Consider the following 22,476-nt stretch of genomic DNA (forward strand, 5'->3'; position numbering starts at 1 on the left):
TACCAGCAGGGAATGAAAGTTAATGTGCGGGGTTGGAAGAGAACATTCCTTACCTCCTGCAGCACATTCTTTTCTGTGCTCATCTATTGTTTCTGGTTCCTTTTTGGCTTCCTAAAAACATAAGGAGATTTTATTGCTGTACATAGAGTGGAAATCCTTCGTATCCAATCATTTCTTGGCTTCCTGTCCTCTCCTGCCCTACCCTGTTCAAAAACAAAGTATGCCATGAACTGTGTTAGGGATTAAGAAAAGAGGACTGGCTTCAAAGGGGTTTCCAGTCTAGTTGAGGCATAAAAAACCCAGAAATACCTGAAAAGCTGCAAATGGGATACCAATTACCACAAAGAAGACTAAGATTAAGTGCCTGCCAAATGAGATACAAATATATGCTTTGCAAAGGGAGGAGAGAGACGTATGGCTTGAGAAGCATGGAATGTCTCTGCAGGCAAAGAACAAGTTGGAGCTTGAGGGAGAGGCGGGACTGAATGAATGAAAAGGGGGTGGTAATCTAGGACTTTCACACGCAGCATTCCAAATGGGTTGTTGGGGAAATTTTGACTAAATAACTGCTAAAATGAGACTCCGATGTAGGGAACGGACATGTGGTACAGGGGTAGAAGGGGAGAGTGGGACGACTTGGGAGATTAGGACTGACATATATGCGGTACCATGTGTAAAACAGATAGCCAGTGGAAGGAATCTGCTGTATAACACACGGAGCTTAACTCAGTGCTCTGTGATGACCTAGGAGGTGGGATGGAGAAGGAGTGGGAGGGAGGTCTAAGAGGGAAGGGATCTATGTATGTATACAGCTGATTCATTTTATTGTACAGCAGAAACTAACAGAACATTGTAAAGCAATTATACTTCAAAAAAAAATATTGTGCTGTGTTTGGCTTTTACTCCATCTGAATATACTCTACGGTCACTGACCAACTGTCCTACAAAGGCATCTACACAGTAAGAATCACCATAACAGGAGTTGTACTCTACTGCCTGGGGAAATCTAAAGGAGAAGCTATAGGTTACAATTATTTTCAGATAATTATTATTCAACATTCTCAAAAATTTTCCATATTTCCTTATTTTGGCCAAGACAGATTTCCTTCGTAGGGCCCTGGATACCACATCATATCATTTTTGGACAATTGAAACTAAGATTTTGATAAAATATAACAAATGCAATAATGCAGGCAAAATACTGGATCATTTGTATATTTAATTTAATTTTAATTTTTAAGATTAATATTTAACTTAATCTTAATTTTTGTTTAATCCTCTCTTAATCCTATGATGTCTTCCGGTCATGTCATTTTCCTCTTCTTCTGTGCTTCCTGGCTATGCTTCTTCTGGGAAGAGTTGGCCACTGTTGGACACTGTTGAAGAGTTGTTCCAGTTCTTCATTTCCCATTTGTGATCTGTGAACTACTCTGCCCCTGCACCCAACACTCCTAGGAACGTGCCCTCCCCAGTTATCAGCGACCTCCCTACTGCCAAACCCAACGAATAATTTTCAGTCAGTATCTTACTTAAGCTCACTGTAGCATCTAAAATGATCTAGAATCCCCTCCTTGAAGGTTTTCAGCCCTTGGCTTCCCTTTCCTGATGTCCCCCAGTCACTACAATAGCTCCTTCTCCATCTCCTTTGCCACTGGCCTCCTCTTATTTGACACTGGAATCATCAAGAGTCCATTATCCTCTGTTCTCTCTCTCTGCCTGCTCTCCTTTCTTGGGAAATCTCATCCACATGCTTGGTTTTTTTGCTGGTAACTCACAAATATGTCTCTGTCCCCAAAGTCCTATTGATGAGTTTATGAATATAGCTTATCTATAAAATCTCCTTACAGGGTGTTGATATCACATATCAACCTGAAACTTGACTTATCTCAAATTAACTAAATTTACCCCACAAATTCTTCTTACTCTTTCCTACTCTCCTATTGTTCTACTCATTCTGTAGGTTAAGCTGTAAACCTGAGTATTTACCTTTTCCCAGGCCCCTGATTATCAGTCACTATGTACTGTGAATGTTATTCTGTAAATATCTCTCAAATAAGTCTCATATTTTTCATTATCACTAAATTCATACTATCTTCATATCTTGCCTGAATTATTCCAATAGCATTCTAACCAGTCCCCTACTTCCATTACTACATTTTCGAATCCATTATTTAAGTTTTTTTTCCTTTTTGAAATGAGAAAAAAAAATGTTTTCTCAAAAGACTACTATGAAAGACCTGCTGCTGCTGCTGCTGCTCCTGTCATTTCAGTCGTGTCCGACTCTATGCAACCCCATAGACAGCAGCCCACCACGCTCCCCCGTCCCTGGGATTCTCCAGGCAAGAACACTGGAGTGGGTTACCATTTCCTTCTCCAATGCATGAAAGTGAAAAGTGAAAGTGAAGTCTCTCAGTTGTGTCCAACTCTTCGCGACCCCATGGACTGCAGCCCACCAGGCTCCTCCATCCATGGGATTTTCCAGGCAAGAGTACTGGAGTGGGTTGCCGTTGCCTTCTCCAACTTGAAAGACTAGAGGATTTGAATTTTCCTCTGTCCATTTTTTAATAAGAGGCAACTATTTTGGGCATGTCTGTTAGCTAACACTACACTTTAGGTACAATTTATATTACAAAGAATTATTCCAAACCACATATCCAATTACTCTACTCCCTTTAGCATAAAATTTTTATCTCATTACTTCAAATGTATACATCTCACAACCTTCTCTCAACCTGGGTTATTAATAGTTACATGAGTCTCTGTTTCTTATAATCAAATAGGCTGAACTAAGTCAATGTTAGTTTAACTGCAGTCTAATTACTGAGTAATTGTATGTTTCTTCCCCTAATTACAGAATATTTTAAAGATAGGTATCACTTTTATTTAGCCTTATTTATTAATGCATTCATTTATGTAAGAGGACTTTAGAGACAGATATTTAGCTTGTTTCCAGTAGACCTTTAATGGATAAATGAGTTAACAAATGCAAGAATGAATGAAACAAAAACCAGTGTGGAGTCAGGAGGTCCCACCTCTGACTCTACCGCATGACCCTGGATGCTCTGGCTTCAACTTCTTCATCTATAAAATATTGCTATAACTAAATTCTAGGAACCTCATTGAAATAATGCTTTTAAGAGTACTTTGCAAACTTAAAGGGACAGTTCTACCATTGTAATGTATCATTACTTTTCTTGTTAACACGTATATATTACCTGAATCAACATGCTTTTTTCTTCAGTCACAGAGCCTTGCAGTTCAATGTTTTCAGGAGCTCGACTTCCGCCTGTAAGGAGGAAACACACCAAATATTGTGGGGCGAGCAGGGTTACCAGGAAAAGAGGAAGAAATAGTGAGGGTGGCAATGTGGGCAGACACCTAAGAGGCAAGGGTTTAATGTGTGTTCCCAAAGAAGCTAGCCATGTAACATTTCTTAAATGAATATTTGTATAAATCATTATCAAGTACATTACAGTACAAATAAATACAAGGAAATTACAAAAAGGAATGGCATAAATTAAAAGTGCGAATACAAATACTTCTGCCATACAAATGTGCCATACAAATACTTGTATGGCCTTCAAAAAATAGGGTTTTTAAACTATTTTTTAAGGCTGATGCTGCCTTTTTAATCAAACATATTACTAGTGTAATTACAGAAACAGAATGAAAGAAGGATGAACACTTATTTAGTTGTTGTTGCTTAGTCACTAAATCCTGCCCAACTAGTTTGCTACTCCATGGATTGCAGCCTGCCAGTCTGCTGGAGTGGGCTGCCATCTCCTTCTCCAGGGGATCTTCCTGATCCAGGGACTGAACCTGCATCTCCTGCACTGGTAGGTAGATTCTTTACCACTGAGCCAGCTAAGCTGGCTCTTCCCTTACCAGGGTAGCTAGCTTTTTTTAAATAGTTTGACAAACATGTTTTAAAAAATTATATATGCAGGCCTGATAACAAAGTATGATATCCTTCCAAAACACAGGATCTTTCTAAGTAAAATGTCATCAAACTAAGAAAAAGAGATGCACTTTTTATTTATGCCATTCCTTTTTGTAATTTCCCTGTATTTATTTGTACTGTAATGTACTTGATAATGATTTTCATCTTCACATGACCCATTGTCCTGAATTTAGTTCAGTCCAGACACAAAGGTCAGCAACAATAGTTAGATTTTGTTTCTTTCTTTTCAAGAAAACAGAATAACTAAAGGATGTACTCAATTTTTTAAATTTATATGGAAATAAGAACAAAATGGTAACCACTATCTTCAAAGACATAAAAATCTTCCCTATGGAAATTTTATATTTAAAAAAATTTTAAGACTGATAGTAGATTGATATGGTCCATAAATCAAAAGTATAAGATGTTTTTCAGTGAAAATTTTCTCTCTCATCATGCCCACCAGAAAGCCAGTTTCCTGACTCATAGACAATGTTCCTAGTTTCTGTCTAGCTTTGTAGAGATATTTTATATATGTATTATAGGTACAAAAACTTTTTTCTATTTTTTTCACAAATATTTACATACAATACATAGTGCTTTGTACTCCAGTTCTTTTCCCTAAAAAACAATAGTTCTTTGATATTCTTCCAAGAAAAAAGTTCCCTTCTGTATATGTTTTACAAATATATATTAGTATTCCATTACTTGGACATGCCAAAATATGTTAGTCTTCTACTGATAGTTAACTTGTTTCCATTATTTGTTATCACAAACAATGCTGCAGTAAATAAACTTCCATACATGTCATATAGTATGTGTGTACTTAGATCTACAGGATAAATTCCCATAAACCAATTATTTTAGCATGGGATACATACATTTATGACCAACCTAGACAGCATATCAAAAAGCAGAGACATTACTTTGCCAACAAAGGTCCATTCAGTCAAAGCTATGGTTTTTCCAGTAGTCATGTATGGATGAGAGTTGGACTATAAAGAAAGCTGAGTGCCAAAGAATTGATGCTTTTGAACTGTGGTATTGGAGAAGACTCTTGAGAGTCCCTTGGACAGCAAGGAGATCAACCAGTCCATCCTAAAGGAAATCAGTCCTGAATATTCATTGGAAGGGCTGATGCTGAAGCTGAAACTCCAATACTTTGGCCACCTGATGCAAAGAGCTGACTCATTTGAAAAGACCCTGATGCTGGGAAAGACTGAAGGCAGGAGGAGAAGGGGGTGACAGAGGATGAGATGGTTGGATGGCATCACCGACTCAATGGATATGAGTTTGAGTAAACTCTGGGAGTTGGCAATGGACAGGGAGGCCTGGCGTGCTGCAGTACATGGGGTTGCAAAGAGTCGGACACAACTGAGTGACTGAACTGAACTGACATACATTTAAATTTTGGGTAGATATTGGCAAATTCCTCTCCATACTAATTATAATAATTTACATTCCTTGCAGCAATGGATGAGAATTCTTTTTCTTCCAACAATCTTAGCAGAAGTGTGCAAACAAACTGTTCTGTCTTTGTCTACATGATAGATAAAAAATGGTATCCTGGTGTAGTTTTAATATTTTTCTTATTTGGTGTGAGATAGAATGTAAACATATTCTTCAGTTAAATGAAGGAATGGATTCCATTTATACAATTTTACAGCTCCTTTAACTTAGCACCTATATCTCAAATTTAATTGCCAATTTAACTTTCAATGAATTTTCCTTAATTGACACTTTAGGTAGAAATGGGAGCCTACATTTCCCAAGAGTATCAACTGTAGTGATGCCTAACAGGGAATGGTTGAGAATAACCACTTTATTTTTGGACTCAAATGGCAGAAAAGGAGGATCTAATGCATTGTCTAGTTAATTTCTGCCTCCTGAGTGGACCATCACTAATTGGTCCATCCTTTTTTCTTTTAATATACAGTTTTTATTTTATTAAAAAAGTTTTTTTGACCATGCTACATAGCACGCAGGATCTGAATTCCCCCACCAGGGAATGAACCATGGCCCCTGTAGTGTAAGCACGGAGTCTTAATGACTGGACCACCAGAAAAGTCCTGGTCCATCCTTTTAACCTAGTAAATTCTAATGAGGATTCTGAGAATTTCCTAAGTAAGTGATTTCACAACTGCATCACAGCTGAGACTCAGGTGTGTCCAATAAATTTTGGCCATAAGGAGATATTTAAATCCCTTTAAAATACATGGTAAGTTTTATTCTAAATATAGAGTTGGAAAAAGGCTGGTCACATTGTCATATGTGAAGGCCATGGTCACTTGTTAGAGTTCTCTTCTTCAGACTATGTCTTCAAAATTCTTTTATAAGACAATATTACTCAGCCACTCATGATAGTTACTCCACTAGCTTCCAGGTTCATTTCATGTTTTAGAATGGAAACTATGCTTGAACCCTTCAACAGCTTACCTGGGATCTTTGTCACAACAGAAGCTGATCTTTTATCTTCCTCTTTCTCACAGAGTGGTTTACAGTCAAGGTCACCAGAAGCCATATGCAAAATTTCTGATCCAGAATCTATCAACAGGAAGAAACTAACAGCATGAATACTATGCAGAAGATTATTTGCTTATGTCCTTTTCACTTGTATACACCTCAGGAGATCACAAGATATCCAAGCTTATGGTTATAATATCAACATTCTAATTTTTTAAAGGGAGTTTTAAATAATATACCATTTATTGAAATAGAGTACAGCTTTCTGCATATGGGATCTTTAGTAGAATATCCTTGAGTTTTTTTTTTCTGTTTCCTCATAGTTAATTTATTTTTCCCCCAAACTTTAAACTTTTCATTTTGCTTTGGGGTATAGCCGATTAACCATGTTGTGATAGTTTCAGGTGAACAGCAAAGGAACTCAGCCATACATATACAGGTATCCATTCTCCCCAAAACCTCGCTCCCATCCAGGCTGGCACAAAACATTGAGCAGAGTTCCATGCACTGTCCAGTAGGTTCTTGTTCATTATCCATTTTCAATATAACAGACTAACAGTCTTATTTTATATCTTTTCTAATCTACTTACCACTTGAAGTTACAGTACTCTCTGTGGATGAAGTGTGACCAGGAGAGGGTAGGGTGGAATATTCCCTGTCAAAAGAGTAGAAGCAGTATTTCTGGAGTGTTGGGTCCAAAGAATTTTCTTAGAAATTATGGAATATGCATCCAAATTCACACCCAGAAACAAACAGGCAAACCTGGGTTGGGGCTGACTCTCAGAACTTAAGTATTCAACACCATTCTCCTTAAGGGAAAAAAAAAGAGAGAGAGAGAGAGAGAAATAAGTTTAACAATTTGACATTTTCCATTCCAGAGAGGTTGTGTTAAGCAAATATTTTCATACAGTTTTAAATGAACCCATATTTGCTTTGCTCTTTTGGAGAGGATATGGGAATGTGATGCTATAGGGCAGATGGATATACATACTTACTCAAAGCTGTACTTTCAAAAAAAAGTCCAATTTTAACTATACTTGCAAGTCCAATATTGAAAGAAAATATAAAATCTTGGGCAAAACAAATTCTAATCTTAAAGGGCAGACAGAGTTTCTATCATGAACTTAAATATTCTTTAAACAGAACTAGGTGGGCATTCTAGGTGAGCATGAAACAACATTTCTATTTATGGAACTATTACTCAACCTAAAACTTTTGACCTGTTGATTTAAAAATGGTTCTCAATTTTCTAGCTAGATCTATAACACATTTAAAGTTTATCCAAGTCTCAAAGTTCTGAGGGATTATATCTACATCAGCTTTTCTTACTTGGGGCTCAAAAAGAGCTTTAACACAATTGTGGTCCCCCCACCCCCCCAAAAAAGTTGTGGTCCCAGTCTGCCAGGGCAAGTATTTGAAAGTCTCCTTTGAGCTTCATAATCCCCATCAAGTTCCTAGTTTGGAGGGAACTTTAGGAGATTAGGTTTACTCATTCTCTTTCAAAAAATAAAGAAAGCAGTGGGAATATAAATTCACTTTTTTGCTGTTGTTATTTAGTCGCTAAGTCATGTCCAACTCTTTGCAACCCCATGGACTGTATCCTGCCAGGCTCCTCTGTCCTTGGGATTTCCCAGACAAGAATACTGGAGTGGGTAACCATTTCCTTCTCCAGGGGATGTTCCCAACCCAGGGATCAAGCCCATATGTTCTGCTTGGCAGGCAGATGCTTTACCACTGAGCTACCTGGGAAGCCCTAGATTCACTTATTCTCTTTCAAAAAATACAGTGGGAACATGGGTTCCTCTTTAATAAAAAGTTTTACTAATAAATATATTTTTTATTATTTATTTAGAAAAACAAATAAGAATTTAATAAGTTAAAACTGAAATCACTTGGACATATCCAAAATCTGCACAGATGATGCAAAAATAAAGATATTTAAATTTCCATAATCAAACATAGAACTTCTCATTAGGTGTCACAACATACAATAGGTTTCAATAGAGGGCTGCTGTATATCATATACCATATTGAGAATCTATCCAAGAAAAGATTGACTCCACAGAAAGGTAAAGGTTTAGCAAGAGTTTGCTGAATATATAGTTATCCAATACAAAAAACAATAGCTTACATCTGAACAGCACACTACAATTTATTAAGCCCTTTTATATACTGTCTCATTTAATTCACTCCACAACCTTATGCAATCGATTTTAATGAGATAAAAAAAAAAAGATTTACTTATTTCAGGTGAGGAAAGCAAAGCCAACGAATAAAGTAATTTCCCAGGAACATTCAGAATGGTAGTGCCAGCCTCTAAACTGAACAATCAGACTAAATATAGTGTCCTCTTCACTGTAAACAGAACTGTCTCTGAAACACCCTAAGGCTATTGGAGAGGCAAAGACTTTCCGTTGATTGTCTTTGACTGATAAATGACTTGAATATAAACTTTCAAAATGTTCACCTCAAATGTTAAGAAAACTCCACAATCAAATCTGCAAAGCAAGATTTTACACCTAACCCCCTCACACTGGGAAAGACTGAAGGCAGGAGGAGAAGGGGGTGACAGAGGATGAGATGGTTGAATCACATCACTGACTCAACGGACATGAGTTTTGGCAAACTCTGGGAGATAGTGAAGGACAGGGAAGCCTGGCGTGCTGCAGTCCATGGGGTCACAAAGAGTGGGACACAATTTAGTGACTGAACAATAATAACAACAACTTGTATATGTAAACGTTTGGCAATCTTCTCTTTTATTTCATTTTGTCCCTGCTTTAAACATCTTTGTGTCAGACTTCATGTGACTGAAGTCCCTTGTGGCACCAGTTTAATTCAATAACTTTCAACAAAGGCCTAGTTTGTGCCAGAAACAGCCTTTCGTTGTTTCTGGCACAAAACTGAAAGCCTGAAAGAGACCAGAAACACAGTCCTTGTCCCAGAGGAACTCATAGGCCAGTCAAAAAGACAAATATGCAGAACAAATACTTCATAAATTATAAGCAGCGTTGCATAGAGGAAAGTATGCACAGAACAGAGTAGGAAAATATGTGCATTAAATTTTGAAGAGAAATTGTACCTTATATACCATTGGTAGTTAAATGATATTGGCTCTGTCCTTGAGATATTTAAATATATTATACTAGTAATTATTGCTTATTTAACTATCTATCAATACATATGTAAGAAAATGAAGCTGTAAAATAGGAAAAATTTAAACATTCTTCAGTTTTATCCTCCATAAAAATCAATGAGCATTGAGTCCTTAATAATAATAATAATAAAAAATCAGGCCCATTTAACACTTCATAACATAGAAATCTATTATTATATGTGACTTGAAATAGCACTTATTACTGTGTTATAAATAACAATAATATATGCCATAATTATACTGCACTAACTAAAAACCTAAGTTTGTCAGGAAAAATTCCTTTTTATACCAATCAGGCATGAAACTTTATATTTGAATTTAAGAGATGTGAAAGTGAATGTAGCTATTTTCTATTGAATTAAACTGATTTCCAATATTAAAGGAAAGAGAAAACATTATTTCTATAAATTGTTTTCCTAAAAATTCTAATTATTTAAAATCAAAATAATAAGTACAGCAAAAATACATTATGTTAAAATGAGTCTCATCTGTCATAATGCTCTGTGTAAAGCCCTTCTTTTATCCTGATTTTTATGTGAAACTGGTAAACATAAAATATTTATTGAGTAAGTAAGTAACAATTCTGTGATTTTGGATAAACATTATGTATTTAGTAGCCATATATTACTACATTCTTCTATTGCAAAGATATTGGATATTACTAGATATTAGTCCCAATTCATGAATCATTATAAAACTCACTGATCAAAAAAACAACCTAATACACAACATACCTCAATCCTAGATTTTCATATATTCAGCTAACATTTTTTTCCTCCTTAGAAGAAGAGCCAAACCAAAGAAGGAGATTTTTATTTTTCCAAATTTAGAGTTATAGTTAATGAAAGTTGGAGATATAGCCCCTCAGGGTGTCTGTGTGTGTGAAATGGGGGGTGAAAAATAACTCAGCAAACACTTTCTACAATTATGCTCTTTTCTCCCAGTTTCAAAAGGTGCCCCTATTCAAACCAGTTTCCTGAGCCCACAGGAGAACCTAACACACACAACAACTGCAGGATCTAGACAGATTATAAAAGAAGATAATTTACTGGATATATCTTAAAACCAAGGAAAATCAAGAAACTGACTACGTGCGAGAAAGAGAAAGCTCAGAAGAGACTTACTTACAGCACAAGATTGGCTCACATCAATGAGTCTAACACATGCTGACAGCCTAGAGCAGGAAGCATGTTCTTCCTGTTCAAGCCATTCAAATAGGAACCTGCATAACATTTACATGAAAATCTGTGGTGCAGCTCGTTTGCTTTTGACAGTAAAAGTCTAATGTAGGGTAAGGGTGGGGTAGCCAATGTACTTACGGAACAAAGCGAGATATTCTCCCACAGACTGGGTCAGCAAATGCAAGACACATACACACACATTCCCCCCTCTCACTTCAGCTTTCTCACATACATACAGCAGCATTAATATTCAGTTAGAAAATATGAAGAAATAGCTTCTAAGATATTGAAAGTGAAGTGAAAGTGTTAGTTGCTCAATTGTGTCCAACTCTTTGCCACCCCATGGACTGTAGCCCACCAGGCTCTTCTGTCCATGGAATTCTCCAGGCAAGAATACCGGAGAGGCTAGCCATTCCCTTCTCCAGGGATCAAACTCCAGTCTCCTTCATTGCAGGCAGGTTCTTTACCATCTGAGCCACCAGGGAAGCGCTATCAGTATCAGTAAAGGCAATTAATAGGCCTACATAATCTTCCAGGGTTACTCTTTTAGATGAAATGCTATTTTATCCATAGATTTTTATGATCAAAATCCCTTCCACTAAGAAACATTTGTGTTACCAGTGTAACTTTTACTTTTAGATCCATTTTAGACAATTGACACTACTCAAGTAAAGTAATATGATTTTGTGAGAAAAAAAAACTGAACAAAAGGAGTCTATATAGACTTATTTCATTCTAACTTTAAAAAAAAGCCCTTGACTTGGAGTCAAAGTTTCAATCTTCTAGAAAGAAAAGAATGTAAAACTGAACATCAAAAGATTATAACTGCTGTAACCTGCTGCTGCTGCTACTGCTAAGTCGCTTCAGTCGTGTCTGTCTCTGTGCAACCCCATAGACGGCAGCCCACCAGGCTCCCCTGTCCCTGGGATTCTCCAGGCAAGAACCCTGGAGTGGGCTGCCATTTCCTTCTCCAATGCATGAAAGTGAAAAGTGAAACTGAAGTTGCTCGGTCTTGTCCAGCTCTTAGCGACCCCATGGACTGCAGCCCACCAGGCTCCTCCGTCCATGGGATCTTCCAGGCAAGAGTACTGGAGTGCGTTGCCATTGCCTTCTGCTGTAACCTAAATAAAACTAAATTTCTTCACAAGCTTTTTTTTTTTTTTCCAGTTTCTAACTAAAAGGACACCACACCTTCAGACCTACAGGACACACCCACCACTTCGAGGTTCATTTGTAATATAGTTATCAGCCAACTTTTACACGTTCCAATTTTGTAACTGGCAATTTATTTATTCTCCAAGGTTATTAAAGCTGCACCCACAGACAGCTTGAGAGAACAGGACAGACAATGGCCAGAAAATCTGAGATATTTTTAAGTGGATTCTGTACTTTGCCTTATAAATCACCCTTTTCTAGTGATAGTACATCTGAGGCAAAAACATGTAATTACATGAAGGAGCTCTCAAAGGGATAGCAAAACACTTAATATTTACTGTATACTTTTTTTTTACCAGTCAAATGGAAAACAAAAATTCATCATCATATCCTTTAACCTATATCCTCTGAGCTTCATGCTATTGATAATCCTGATTTTGGGTGACAGTTACAGTTGCTATTTCCTGAGTGTTTACTATGAACCAGGTACTTTAGTATGTTATAGAGTCTTGTTGAGGTAAAATCTAAGACTCAGGTAGGTAGAGGGGAGAATCAGTTTCATTTCATGGTGCTAAGTCTCTTCAGTCATGTCTGAGTCTTTGAGACCCCATGGACTGTAGCCCACCAGGCTCCCCTGTCCATGGGATTCTCCAGGCAAGAATACTGGAGTGAGTTGCCATGGCCCCTCCAGGGGATCTTCCCAACCCAGGGATCAAACCCTCATCTCTTACATCTCCTGCACTGATGGACTGGTTTTTTACCACTAGCACCACCTGGGAAGCTCCCCCCAAATTTTTCTGGTCATACTACACAGCATGCAGGATTTTACTTTCCTGACCAGGGATTGAACCTGCAACCCACTGAAGTAGTAAGGTGGAGTCTTAACCACTGGACCACCAGGGATGTCCCAGGATTTTCATGAACCATCTTAATTCTTGGAGTGCTGGGGGACACACACAGGTACCTAATTATGAATGCAGTTTTGCAAAGGCCCAGAAATCCTTTGGTTGCTATTCAGACTCAGTGGTGGGAGGAGTGAATAAGGAAAGAAAGATAGATTATAAGGAGAGACAACTTAGGCCTGAGAGAAATAGAAATTGCCAGGAGTGAGGAAGAACGGAGAAAGTTGGACTAAATAAACTGCTAGGTCTAGCTGTGGGAGAGAGCAGCAAGCATCAACTCGGTGGGAGACTGTACTGTTCTGCAGCACTGCTGGATTATCCATTTGTCTTGAAAAGCAAAGCATAATTTCAATGACTAAGTCACAAGCAGTCCACCCGACACTACAGAAGGATCCTTAAAGTGCTGGGACAAGAAGGAAGAGACTTCTGCCCACTGACCAGGGTGAGGAGATTACCAGAAGTCCAGACACAGTGTTCTGAGGAGGTCAGCAGGGGAGCAGGCAGGGCCTGTGGCCAGTGGGGACAGCAAACAGAAAGGACTGCAGGGATGGGAGTGGTGAAACCACCTGCCTTCTCCAACAATCTCTCAGGAGGTGAAGTCCCTTTCCCTGGGACCCACTGGTTGGTGAGGTCAGAAGGACATTGGGGTATACTGGTAGGCATCAGTATGAAAGGGTTAGTTGCTCAGTCATGTATGACTCTTTGGGACCCCTTGGACTGTAGCCCACCAGGCTCCTCAGTCCATGGAGTTCTCCAGGTAAGAATACTGGAGTGAGTTGCCATTTCCTTCTCCAGGAGATCTTCCTGAACCAGGGATCAAACCAGGGTCTCTTGTATTGCAGGCAGATTCTTTACAGTTTGAGCCACCAGGGAAGCCCAGGCATCAACATAGGTTCTTAGAAAAACAAATGTTCTTTTGTTTCATGTTAACCTCATGAAACAAAGAGAGCTTCCTCTTCATCAGCAAGTGAGGAGACAGAGCACTGAGATTTGTCTTTTCTCTAAATATGAACAGTTTGTTTCTCTAAACAAACCTGGTTTGTTTCCATGGACTGGTTAGACCAGAACTTAACAGTTGCAGATATATATAGATATGTGTATATACATAATATATGTATACGTATGTGCAGATATATATGTGTGTGTGTGTGTATGCGTAATATATGTATGTGTATGTATTGGAATTCTCAGAAGAACTCTGCAAACTAATATCTCTGTTTCACAAGGGACGCAAGCAAACTGAAAGAGGTTGAGCCACTTGTCCAAGGTCACACAGATAATAAGTAACAGAGCCAGTTTAAAACCACACCTGCTTAATTCCAAAGCCTAGGCTATGTGGCTTGGAGAAGGCAATGGCAACCCACTCCAGTACTCTTGCCTGGAAAATCCCATGGGTGGAGGAGCCTGGTGGGCTGCAGTCCATGGGGTCTCGAAGAGTTGGACACGACTGAGCGACTTTACTTTCACTTTTCACTTTCATGCACTGGAGAAGGAAATGGCAACCCACTCCAGTGTTCTTGCCTGAAGAATCCCAGGGACGGGGGAGCCTGGTGGGCTGCCGTCTATGGGGTCACGCAGAGTCAGACACGACTGAAGTGACTTAGCAGCAGCAGCAGCAGCATGCTATGTGGCTAAAAATTCTAAGTCACTATTGGGGAATATTTCAAATAAATACAAAAGTAGACAGAATAGAACAGCCACCCTTGTGTACCTATTTTGCAGATTCAACAATTATCAACCTGTTTCATTGACACTGTCACCCACTAAAACTACCCTGGCATTGTTTTGAAGTATGACTCAGGTACTGTAAAAATTTCTCTCATAAATATTTTAGTCTGAGCCTCTAAAAGACAAGGAATGGAAATGATTTCTTTTTTCTCTCTCTTTAAAATATTCCAAATAAGTAGATTTCACTGAGCCAGTAAAATAGTCCTGTTCTTCCCAAGAATGCCCCAAATTGGACCCCAAATTATTTTACTGAGATGTTCTTTTTGAGATGTTAATCTTGCTAGAGTCCTCTGCTCACCCCAAAATTCTCCTGTGAATACTGATGCTCATTCTTATCTCATGCTGTGCTTTCTGCAAAAGAGGCTAGAATATAGCTATCTCTATGAATACAGGAGAGGAATAAAAAACAGTTCTCAGGAACACCAGTCAGAAAGCAATAGGGCAAGACTGTCAGTTGAACAAGTTCACTGGGTGCTCACTCTCAATGTTTTAAATAGACCCTATAGGGGATACAAAAATGAAGAAGTAAACAGGCATTCACCAAATATTAATAGGATAGCTACCATATACCAAATGTATTCAGGATGCTAGGTGGACATTGGTTAATGGCCAAAGGCATTCTATACCAAGCTAATAACCTGATACGGGAAAACACATAAGAAAACAAAGAACTACAATGTAACCAAAAATATAGACAAGAGGCACACAGTTACTGGGGTCTAAAAGAAAAGGGTAAACTTATTTTTTCCCAAGTGGGATAGTTGAGAAATGAAGAAACTGAGGTCTGAATAAGACTTTTCCACAATTGCAGAGAGGGAGAACCAGAGTAAACGCTCATCTCTCAACTTCTAATTCGTACTGATTTCGATCTCAAGAAGGACTAAAGAGGTCTTCCTTGGGCAGTCCAGTGCAGGCTGTTGGAGAGTTAAGATCCCACATGCCTCAGGACCAAAACAAACAAACAAAAAAAAAAGCCGAAAACATAAAACAGAGGCAATACTGTGACAAACTAATAAAATTCAATAAAGACTTTAAAAATTTTCCACATTAAAAAAATCTAAAAAAAAGAAGAAGATAAAGGACTAGAGATGCTTGACTGCAAATATTTCTATCACAAGAAAAGTCTTTGGAATGGGCCTTGACAGTCACATGGAATTTGATAAACGGAGGATTGTTAAGTGTTTGGGGCAGAGAAACAGCATAAACAACTTGGTGTGATATATTCCGACAATGCAGACCACGTGGCTCGGCTGACATTTAGGGACAACTATAAGGCAGGGATGAGGAAAAGGTGAAGATGGAGACTGCAGTCAGATTAGAGAAAAGCTTGAATACCAGGGTAAGTTGCTTGCTATGAAGGTCCTCAAGAGTGATGAAATTCTGAAAGTTTGAAGCTGAAGAGTTAAGGAAACACGATTTATGGGTCACTGGGACAAACATGGATTATATGCTTTGTAATTTTAATCTCATATTTAATTTTAATTCTCATTAATGAGAATGCTTTGACAAGCACTGTCTAAGGAGAGCACTGTATTTGTTTAAAAGATGGGTGTGGGAGGGCATGACAGGGTAGCGGGTGGGGATTTGCTCAGGGGACAGGCATGAGGGAGTGAACAGGCTGCAAGGATTCTTCAGTGAAGCAGAGGGAAAGGGAAATGGTGGAAATAGTTGAGAATAGCCGCAGGGTGCACCTGACAGGCTAGTTCCTGGGGCCCGTGGAAGACATGGATTAGAGACAGCAGAAAAACCCTCAGGGAATCTCTATATTTCCCTAGGAGCATTTGACCTGTGTTCTCTGTTAGCTCCTATTTCTTCATGGGTGTCAAGACAAAATAACTGGGACTTCCCTGCTAGTCCTGTGGTTAAGAATCTGCTTCCTAATGCAGGGGACTCAGGTTCTATCCCTGGTCAGGGAACTAAGATCCCATATGCCATGGGGCAACTAAGCCCACCTACCACAATTACTGAGCCCACGTGCCACAATCAGAGAGACGCCCACTTGCCACAACGAAGATCCCACATAACACAACTAACACCTGATGGAGAATAAATAATAAAAAGACAAGATAACTCGGTCACATATTCTAATAAGGATGGATTAGGAGCTCCTTTTTGATACATAAGGAAGCACATTTGTTTCTCAGCCAAAAAACTACTTTCAAGGTAACTATGAGTAATTATCATGATTGAAATGTCTAAATTCAATGTTGTATAAGAGGAGTTGTAAGAAGCAGTTAATCTCTGAAGCTTGACAAACCTGAATTTGCAGCCCAGGTTTCCTACTTACTAGTTGAGTGATCCTGGTTAAGTTATTTAACCTCTCTGAATTTCAGTTGCCTTGATGGCAGAAGCAGAGAATACCATTCAAAGTTGTAGACAAACTTAGTATATAGAAATGCTTTCCTACAGTTGTGTACCTGGTAGACAACTAATGTTGGTTTCACCTTCTTGGTGAAATCAATACCAGATAAAAGGGAAATTGCTAATAACCAGACATCCTGTAAGCTTCCAAGTTCAACTTCCTTTATTAAAACTTTACAAGAACTGCTAATAGCAAAACAGATTCATTTCCTTTTTCTTTTTTTTCGCCGCCGCCCCCCATTTCCTTTTTCTTTCCTTCTCTTAACTACTCAATAGGATGGGGTACTAAGGGACAGGAAAATGTCAGATACACACACTTAAACGGAAGAATAAGAACAACTCGTATAACTCAATTAAAAAACAAACTCATTTTTTTTCCAGTGGGCAAAAAAAGATCTGTTGACATATCTCTAAAGAAGATATACATATGGCCAATGAGTACATGAGAAGATGTTCAACGTCATTTGTCATTAAGGAAATGCATATGAAAACCACAATCAGATGCAACTTTGCATCCACTGATACCTATAATTAAAAAGACCAAAAAAAAAAATAGATACATGTATATGTATAACTGAATCACTTTGCTGTACACCTGAAACTAACATGTTTTAAATCAACTATGTTCTAGTATAAGAGAAAAACATTTTCTAAGTAAACTAAGAAAAAAGGATAGACAGGGGTTGATAAGAATATAGAGAAATCGAAAACTTCATACACTATTGGTGAGAATGTAAAATGGTATAGCTGCTTTGGAAATCTGCTTTGAAGATTTTAACTCCTCAAAGTGTTAAACATAGAGTGACCCTGTGCTGTGCTTAGTCACTCAGTCGTGTCTGACTCTGTGATTCCAGGGACTGTAGCCCGCCAGGCTCCTCTGTCCATGGGGATTCTCCAGGCAAGAATATTGGAGTGTGTTGTCATGCTCTCCTCCAGGGGATCTTCCCAACCCAGGGATTGAAGCCAGGTCTCCCACATTGCAGGCAGATTCTTTACCGTCTGAGCCACCAGGGAAGCCTCTATGGTGCAATAATTCCACTTGTTGATATATGGGGTACCCCAGGTGGCACAGTGGTAAAGAATCTGCCTGCCAATGCAGGAGATGCAAGAAACACAGGTTGAATCCCTGGGTCAAGAAGATCCCCTGGAGTAGGAATGGCAACTCACTCCAGTATTCTTGCCTGGAAAATTTCATGGACAGAGGAGCCTGGTGGACTACAGTCCATGGGGTCACAAAGAGTCGGAAATCGCTGAGCACACACGCCACAGCAGATGTATACTCAGAAGAACTGAAAACATATATTTACACAAAATGTTTTACATCAACGTTCATAGTGATGTTGTTCATGATAAAAAGTAGAAATAACTCAAGCTCTTATCAATGGTGAACGCATAAACAACACATAGCATATTCATACAGTGAAATATGTGGTCATAAAAAGGAAGTGTTGATGACATGCTACAAACATGGATGAGCCTTAAAAACATTATACTACATGAAAGAAGCTAGTCACAAGAAGTCACAATACAAGAAGTATTGTATTATTCCATTCACATGAGATAGCCAGAACAGGCAAATCTATAGAGGCAGAAAGTAGTAGCTGCCAAGAGTGGGGCAGAGTGAGAGTCGGGGTAGGGGTCAGAGATAGGAATAGACTCCTAATAGTCATGCTTCTAGGAGCATCAAAGTGTTCAAAAGTTGATTGTGGTGATGGTTACACAACTCTGAATATTTTTAAGAACATTTAATTGAACAATTTTAATTGATGAACTGTTTGATATGAGAAATATATCACAATAAATCTTTAAAAAAAAAGAGTAATAGATTTTCAGATTCTGAAACAGAACAGTCTATTCCATTTGGTTGAGAAGATCATGTTCCCTCAGGCTCAGCCTGCTGCCGGAGAAACGTACTTCAGACACATCTCCATGACCTGGGGTATTTACCTGAGCCCTCAGTGACTTGGGGATTCCCTGGTGACAGATGGTAAAGAATCTGCCTACAAATGCAGGAGACCCAGGTTCGAGGCTGGGAAAATCCCCTGGAGAAGGAAATGGCTACCCACTCCAGTATTCTTGCCTGGAAAATCCCAGGGACAGAGAAACCTGGCAGGCTACAGTCCATGGAGTCACAGAGAATCGGACATCACTGAGTTACCATCACGTTCACTTTTTTACTTCACCAGCTACTTAGTATTCTCTTCTTGGATACAGAAGAAGTACTATGAACCCCTAACTGAGGCAGTGATTGCTCCTTGGGCATTGCCTTACTTTGTACAGCAAAGTACAACACCTCAAAGATTATCTACCCTTGACCTCAATTCTCAGAGAGTCAATGAGACCTGAGACTTCTTGCAGTTAATAGAGAATTTAAGTCCCGAACTCCACCTCTCAAACAAAAAGTTCATCACACTTCATGAAAATATCCTTTTGTTTATATTTTCTTGAGTTAGAAGAGGGTAGAAAGCTCCCTATATGGTATCAAAGGCAGACAGACATTTCTAATGCATCTGAATTTTGTGATATAAGACTTGTACTTGAAAAAGTCTATAATACTTATAAGAGTCTATAATACTTTAAAAAAAAAAAAGAATACACATGGAAGAGGATCAGGATATGGGAGAGCTAAAAAATGAAGCTGAAATATAGTCCAGTACTCACTTCCATACTTAGGTCATTATTCATCCTGATGCAACCTGAAAGATCTGTTCCTGGGTGGGGACCAGCTGAAGGGCCAGGGCACCTAACAACACAAAGTAAAGTTCCTTACTACAAGTGGAAAACTTGCAAATTTTAGCAGATACTAATCTATCATATCATTTTCCTTCCCCACCCCAATTTTACCAAATATCTAATTAAGTTCATGCCTTCAGTGAGACATGATGAAAGAGAGCTCCAAGTTCCATCAGAGAGAGGTTATAACCATAGAGAATCCAGCCCCAAATGAAAATGAAGTATTTGCAATTCAAAGTCTCACTTCCTGACCCCTTGGTACAGATAGGAAATTTCAGTGGAGTGGACAGTGCTCACAAATGCCACTGCCTTTTCTGAACTTTTCCTAAGGAAGATCAATCTGTGTACTTATAAAGTTGAGTAAACTCAGAGGAGCTTTGGGTGCAGGAAGAGGGGCACAGGGGTAGATTCTGAAAGACTTATTCACCTGGAGTGTGAAGGAACAGAATTATGATCAAAACCTAGCAGAATAAGTTAAATTAGTAGTACAGAATATATTCCTAAAAACTGGGAAACATTTTAAATAGCTTATCTTTTACACTTTTAGGATGGATATTATGAAATTCAAAAGAGCTATGGAGCAAACTATAGAGGTATCTTTGTTTTAAATTATTGATTTTCAGAAAGTTAGGCAAGTTACACAATAAAAATTCCACAATAAAGATGTTACAATCTGAGGATATGAAAATCTAACTGATTAAAAAGGTAGGCAACGGAAAGAGGCCACCCCCCCCATCCCGAAAAGCAGAATAAGTACAGTCTGCCCTTTTAGCTTACCTGTGTCTTTCAGTCACAGCCAAAGCACAATCCTCTATTTCTTCATATCTGGGCCTTTCATGTGAAGCATGGATTAGGTTGGCCACACATGAGAAAGGTGTCAGTTCTAGTCTTGGAACTGCTGTAAAACTATCCAGATGCAAGGCATCTGCATTAGAAGAGAAAAAAATAAAAATAAAAATAGAAAAAAATAAAAAAAAAATAGAAATTAATGGTTCAAATGCAGATGCCACAAAATTCAAAATCTTTGGAGGGACTCTCCAAAAATTTCTTATTTGGAGATGAGACCATTTCTGAGACAGCAAAAATCAATTCAGCTTTATTAATATTTTAACATAATCCCCCACCCCCTAAATGTTCATGCCTTTCTTTTTTTCAAGGAGGAGTGTGGGTGGAGGAGGGGAAAGAGAAATCCTTGCCTAGTAAGCAACTAGAGGTTTCAACAACAACTTGCTGTTACAAGCAAAATCCAGCCAGCCACCTGTTTTTGTAAATAAAGTTTTATTGGGACATAGCCACACCCAATCATCCAGCATCATCCAAGGTTGGTTGCTTGTGTGCTACAACAGCAAAGCTGAGTAGTTGTTGCAGAAACCATATAGCCTGCAAAACTTCAAATATTTACTATCTGGCTCTTTACAGAAACAGTTTACCAACTGCTGAAGAGAAAGTAGTTTGACATTGTCTTTGTTTTTGCTGTTCAGCTCTAAGTCGTGTCCAACTCTTATGGACAAGACCGTATGGACTGCAGCACAGCAGACTTCCCTGTCCATTAGAGAGTGCAGGAAATAGGATGACAATTTTTTCTGGGTGTGGAAACTGTCTTGTTATGTTTTTCTGAGTACAAGAAGCAGCAGAATTTAATAGAAAAAACATAGACTTTGGAATCAATCACAATGCTCTATTCAAAGCCTGACTCTGCCATGTACAGTTTTGCGAAAGTGAAGTTGCTCAGTCATGTCTGACTCTTTGCGACCCCATGGACTGTAGCCTATCAGGCTCCTCCATCCATAGGATTTTCCAGGCAAGAGTGCTGGAGTGGATTTCCATTTCCTTCTCCAGGGGATCTTCCTGACCCAGGAATCGAACCCGGGTCTCCCCCATTGCAGGCAGATGCTTTACCGGTAGTCTGAGCCACCAGGGAAGATCTCAGATAAATAACTAACCCATTCTGAGCCCCAGTTTACTTACACATGAAATGCCACGTGACCTGAGGCAAGTTCCTAACTCAGTGTTCCTGTTACCTTAGTTCTAAAATGGCAGTTACAGTAGCATCTACCTCCCAGGGATATAGTGAGGATTAAAGGAATTAAGAGGTATGCTCAGAGCAGAGACCTGTGCCTGGCACATAGGGGGCTCTCCTTCAGTGCCCTTGTTATGATCACTGAGTTCCTGTGGGTAGCATCATCCCTAGAGAGCAAGTGCTCATCTATTGTCCTACATGAACTGGTCACTCGTTAGCTGTGGCAGCAGTTTTCCCTTTTCTAGTTGAAATGATCCACCTATCACTCTACTTACTTTTTATTTCTTCTTAAAGTTATTTTATCATCCATTTCTTTTATCCTTTCTGAACCAACCATTAACTTTTACTTTCAAAGCACATCTATGTTGTGATGAGAGATGCCCCAATTTTGAGCATCTCCTAAGATAAGGTTCATTCTCCTTAGCCTGGCATTGACGTGAACCTGCTCCAAACTTACATTCGACTGTACCCTGACCCAAGTCCTCTTATTTCCAAAGTGACTTGTCCAGCTTGAACTCTTCTCTTACAGCTTTGCGTTCTTCTTTTCCCCCAACTCTGTTATTTTCTCCATTGGAATACTCTTTCCCATGCTTTTTGCTCTTCCAAATGCAACTTGTCTCTCGGTGCCCAGTTGAACACTCATTTCTTCTGCAGAGCCTTCTCTGACCCCAAGTCTTACTTCCCTTCATAGTCTGTGAGCCATTTTAGGGATTACTCTTTATTATATCAATATATAATACAGTACCTTACACAGGGTAGGTGTTCAAATATAAGTTGATTGACTGAATTCAGGGATAAACATATAAGCTTTCAACAATCTTTGCTATATATTGCTG

General features: G+C 38.8%; 1 protein-coding gene across 1 annotated transcript in view; it reads right to left on the reverse strand.

The window, feature by feature from the left end:
• Nucleotides 1-22,476, reverse strand: part of IRAG2 (inositol 1,4,5-triphosphate receptor associated 2) — a 102,114-nt gene that overhangs the window by 20,613 nt on the left and 59,025 nt on the right. Inside the window, exons 22-29 of the mRNA XM_068971224.1 lie at nucleotides 20,398-20,545; nucleotides 19,549-19,630; nucleotides 7,166-7,212; nucleotides 6,994-7,058; nucleotides 6,377-6,484; nucleotides 3,226-3,286; nucleotides 2,079-2,088; nucleotides 54-111 (exon numbers count right to left, since the gene is read on the reverse strand). Coding sequence (XP_068827325.1) covers nucleotides 54-111; nucleotides 2,079-2,088; nucleotides 3,226-3,286; nucleotides 6,377-6,484; nucleotides 6,994-7,058; nucleotides 7,166-7,212; nucleotides 19,549-19,630; nucleotides 20,398-20,545 — 579 coding nt within the window. The remainder of the gene's footprint in view (nucleotides 1-53; nucleotides 112-2,078; nucleotides 2,089-3,225; nucleotides 3,287-6,376; nucleotides 6,485-6,993; nucleotides 7,059-7,165; nucleotides 7,213-19,548; nucleotides 19,631-20,397; nucleotides 20,546-22,476) is intronic.

The sequence above is a fragment of the Capricornis sumatraensis genome, chromosome 4 (genome assembly GCF_032405125.1).
Source record: "Capricornis sumatraensis isolate serow.1 chromosome 4, serow.2, whole genome shotgun sequence".
NCBI lineage: Eukaryota > Metazoa > Chordata > Mammalia > Artiodactyla > Bovidae > Capricornis > Capricornis sumatraensis.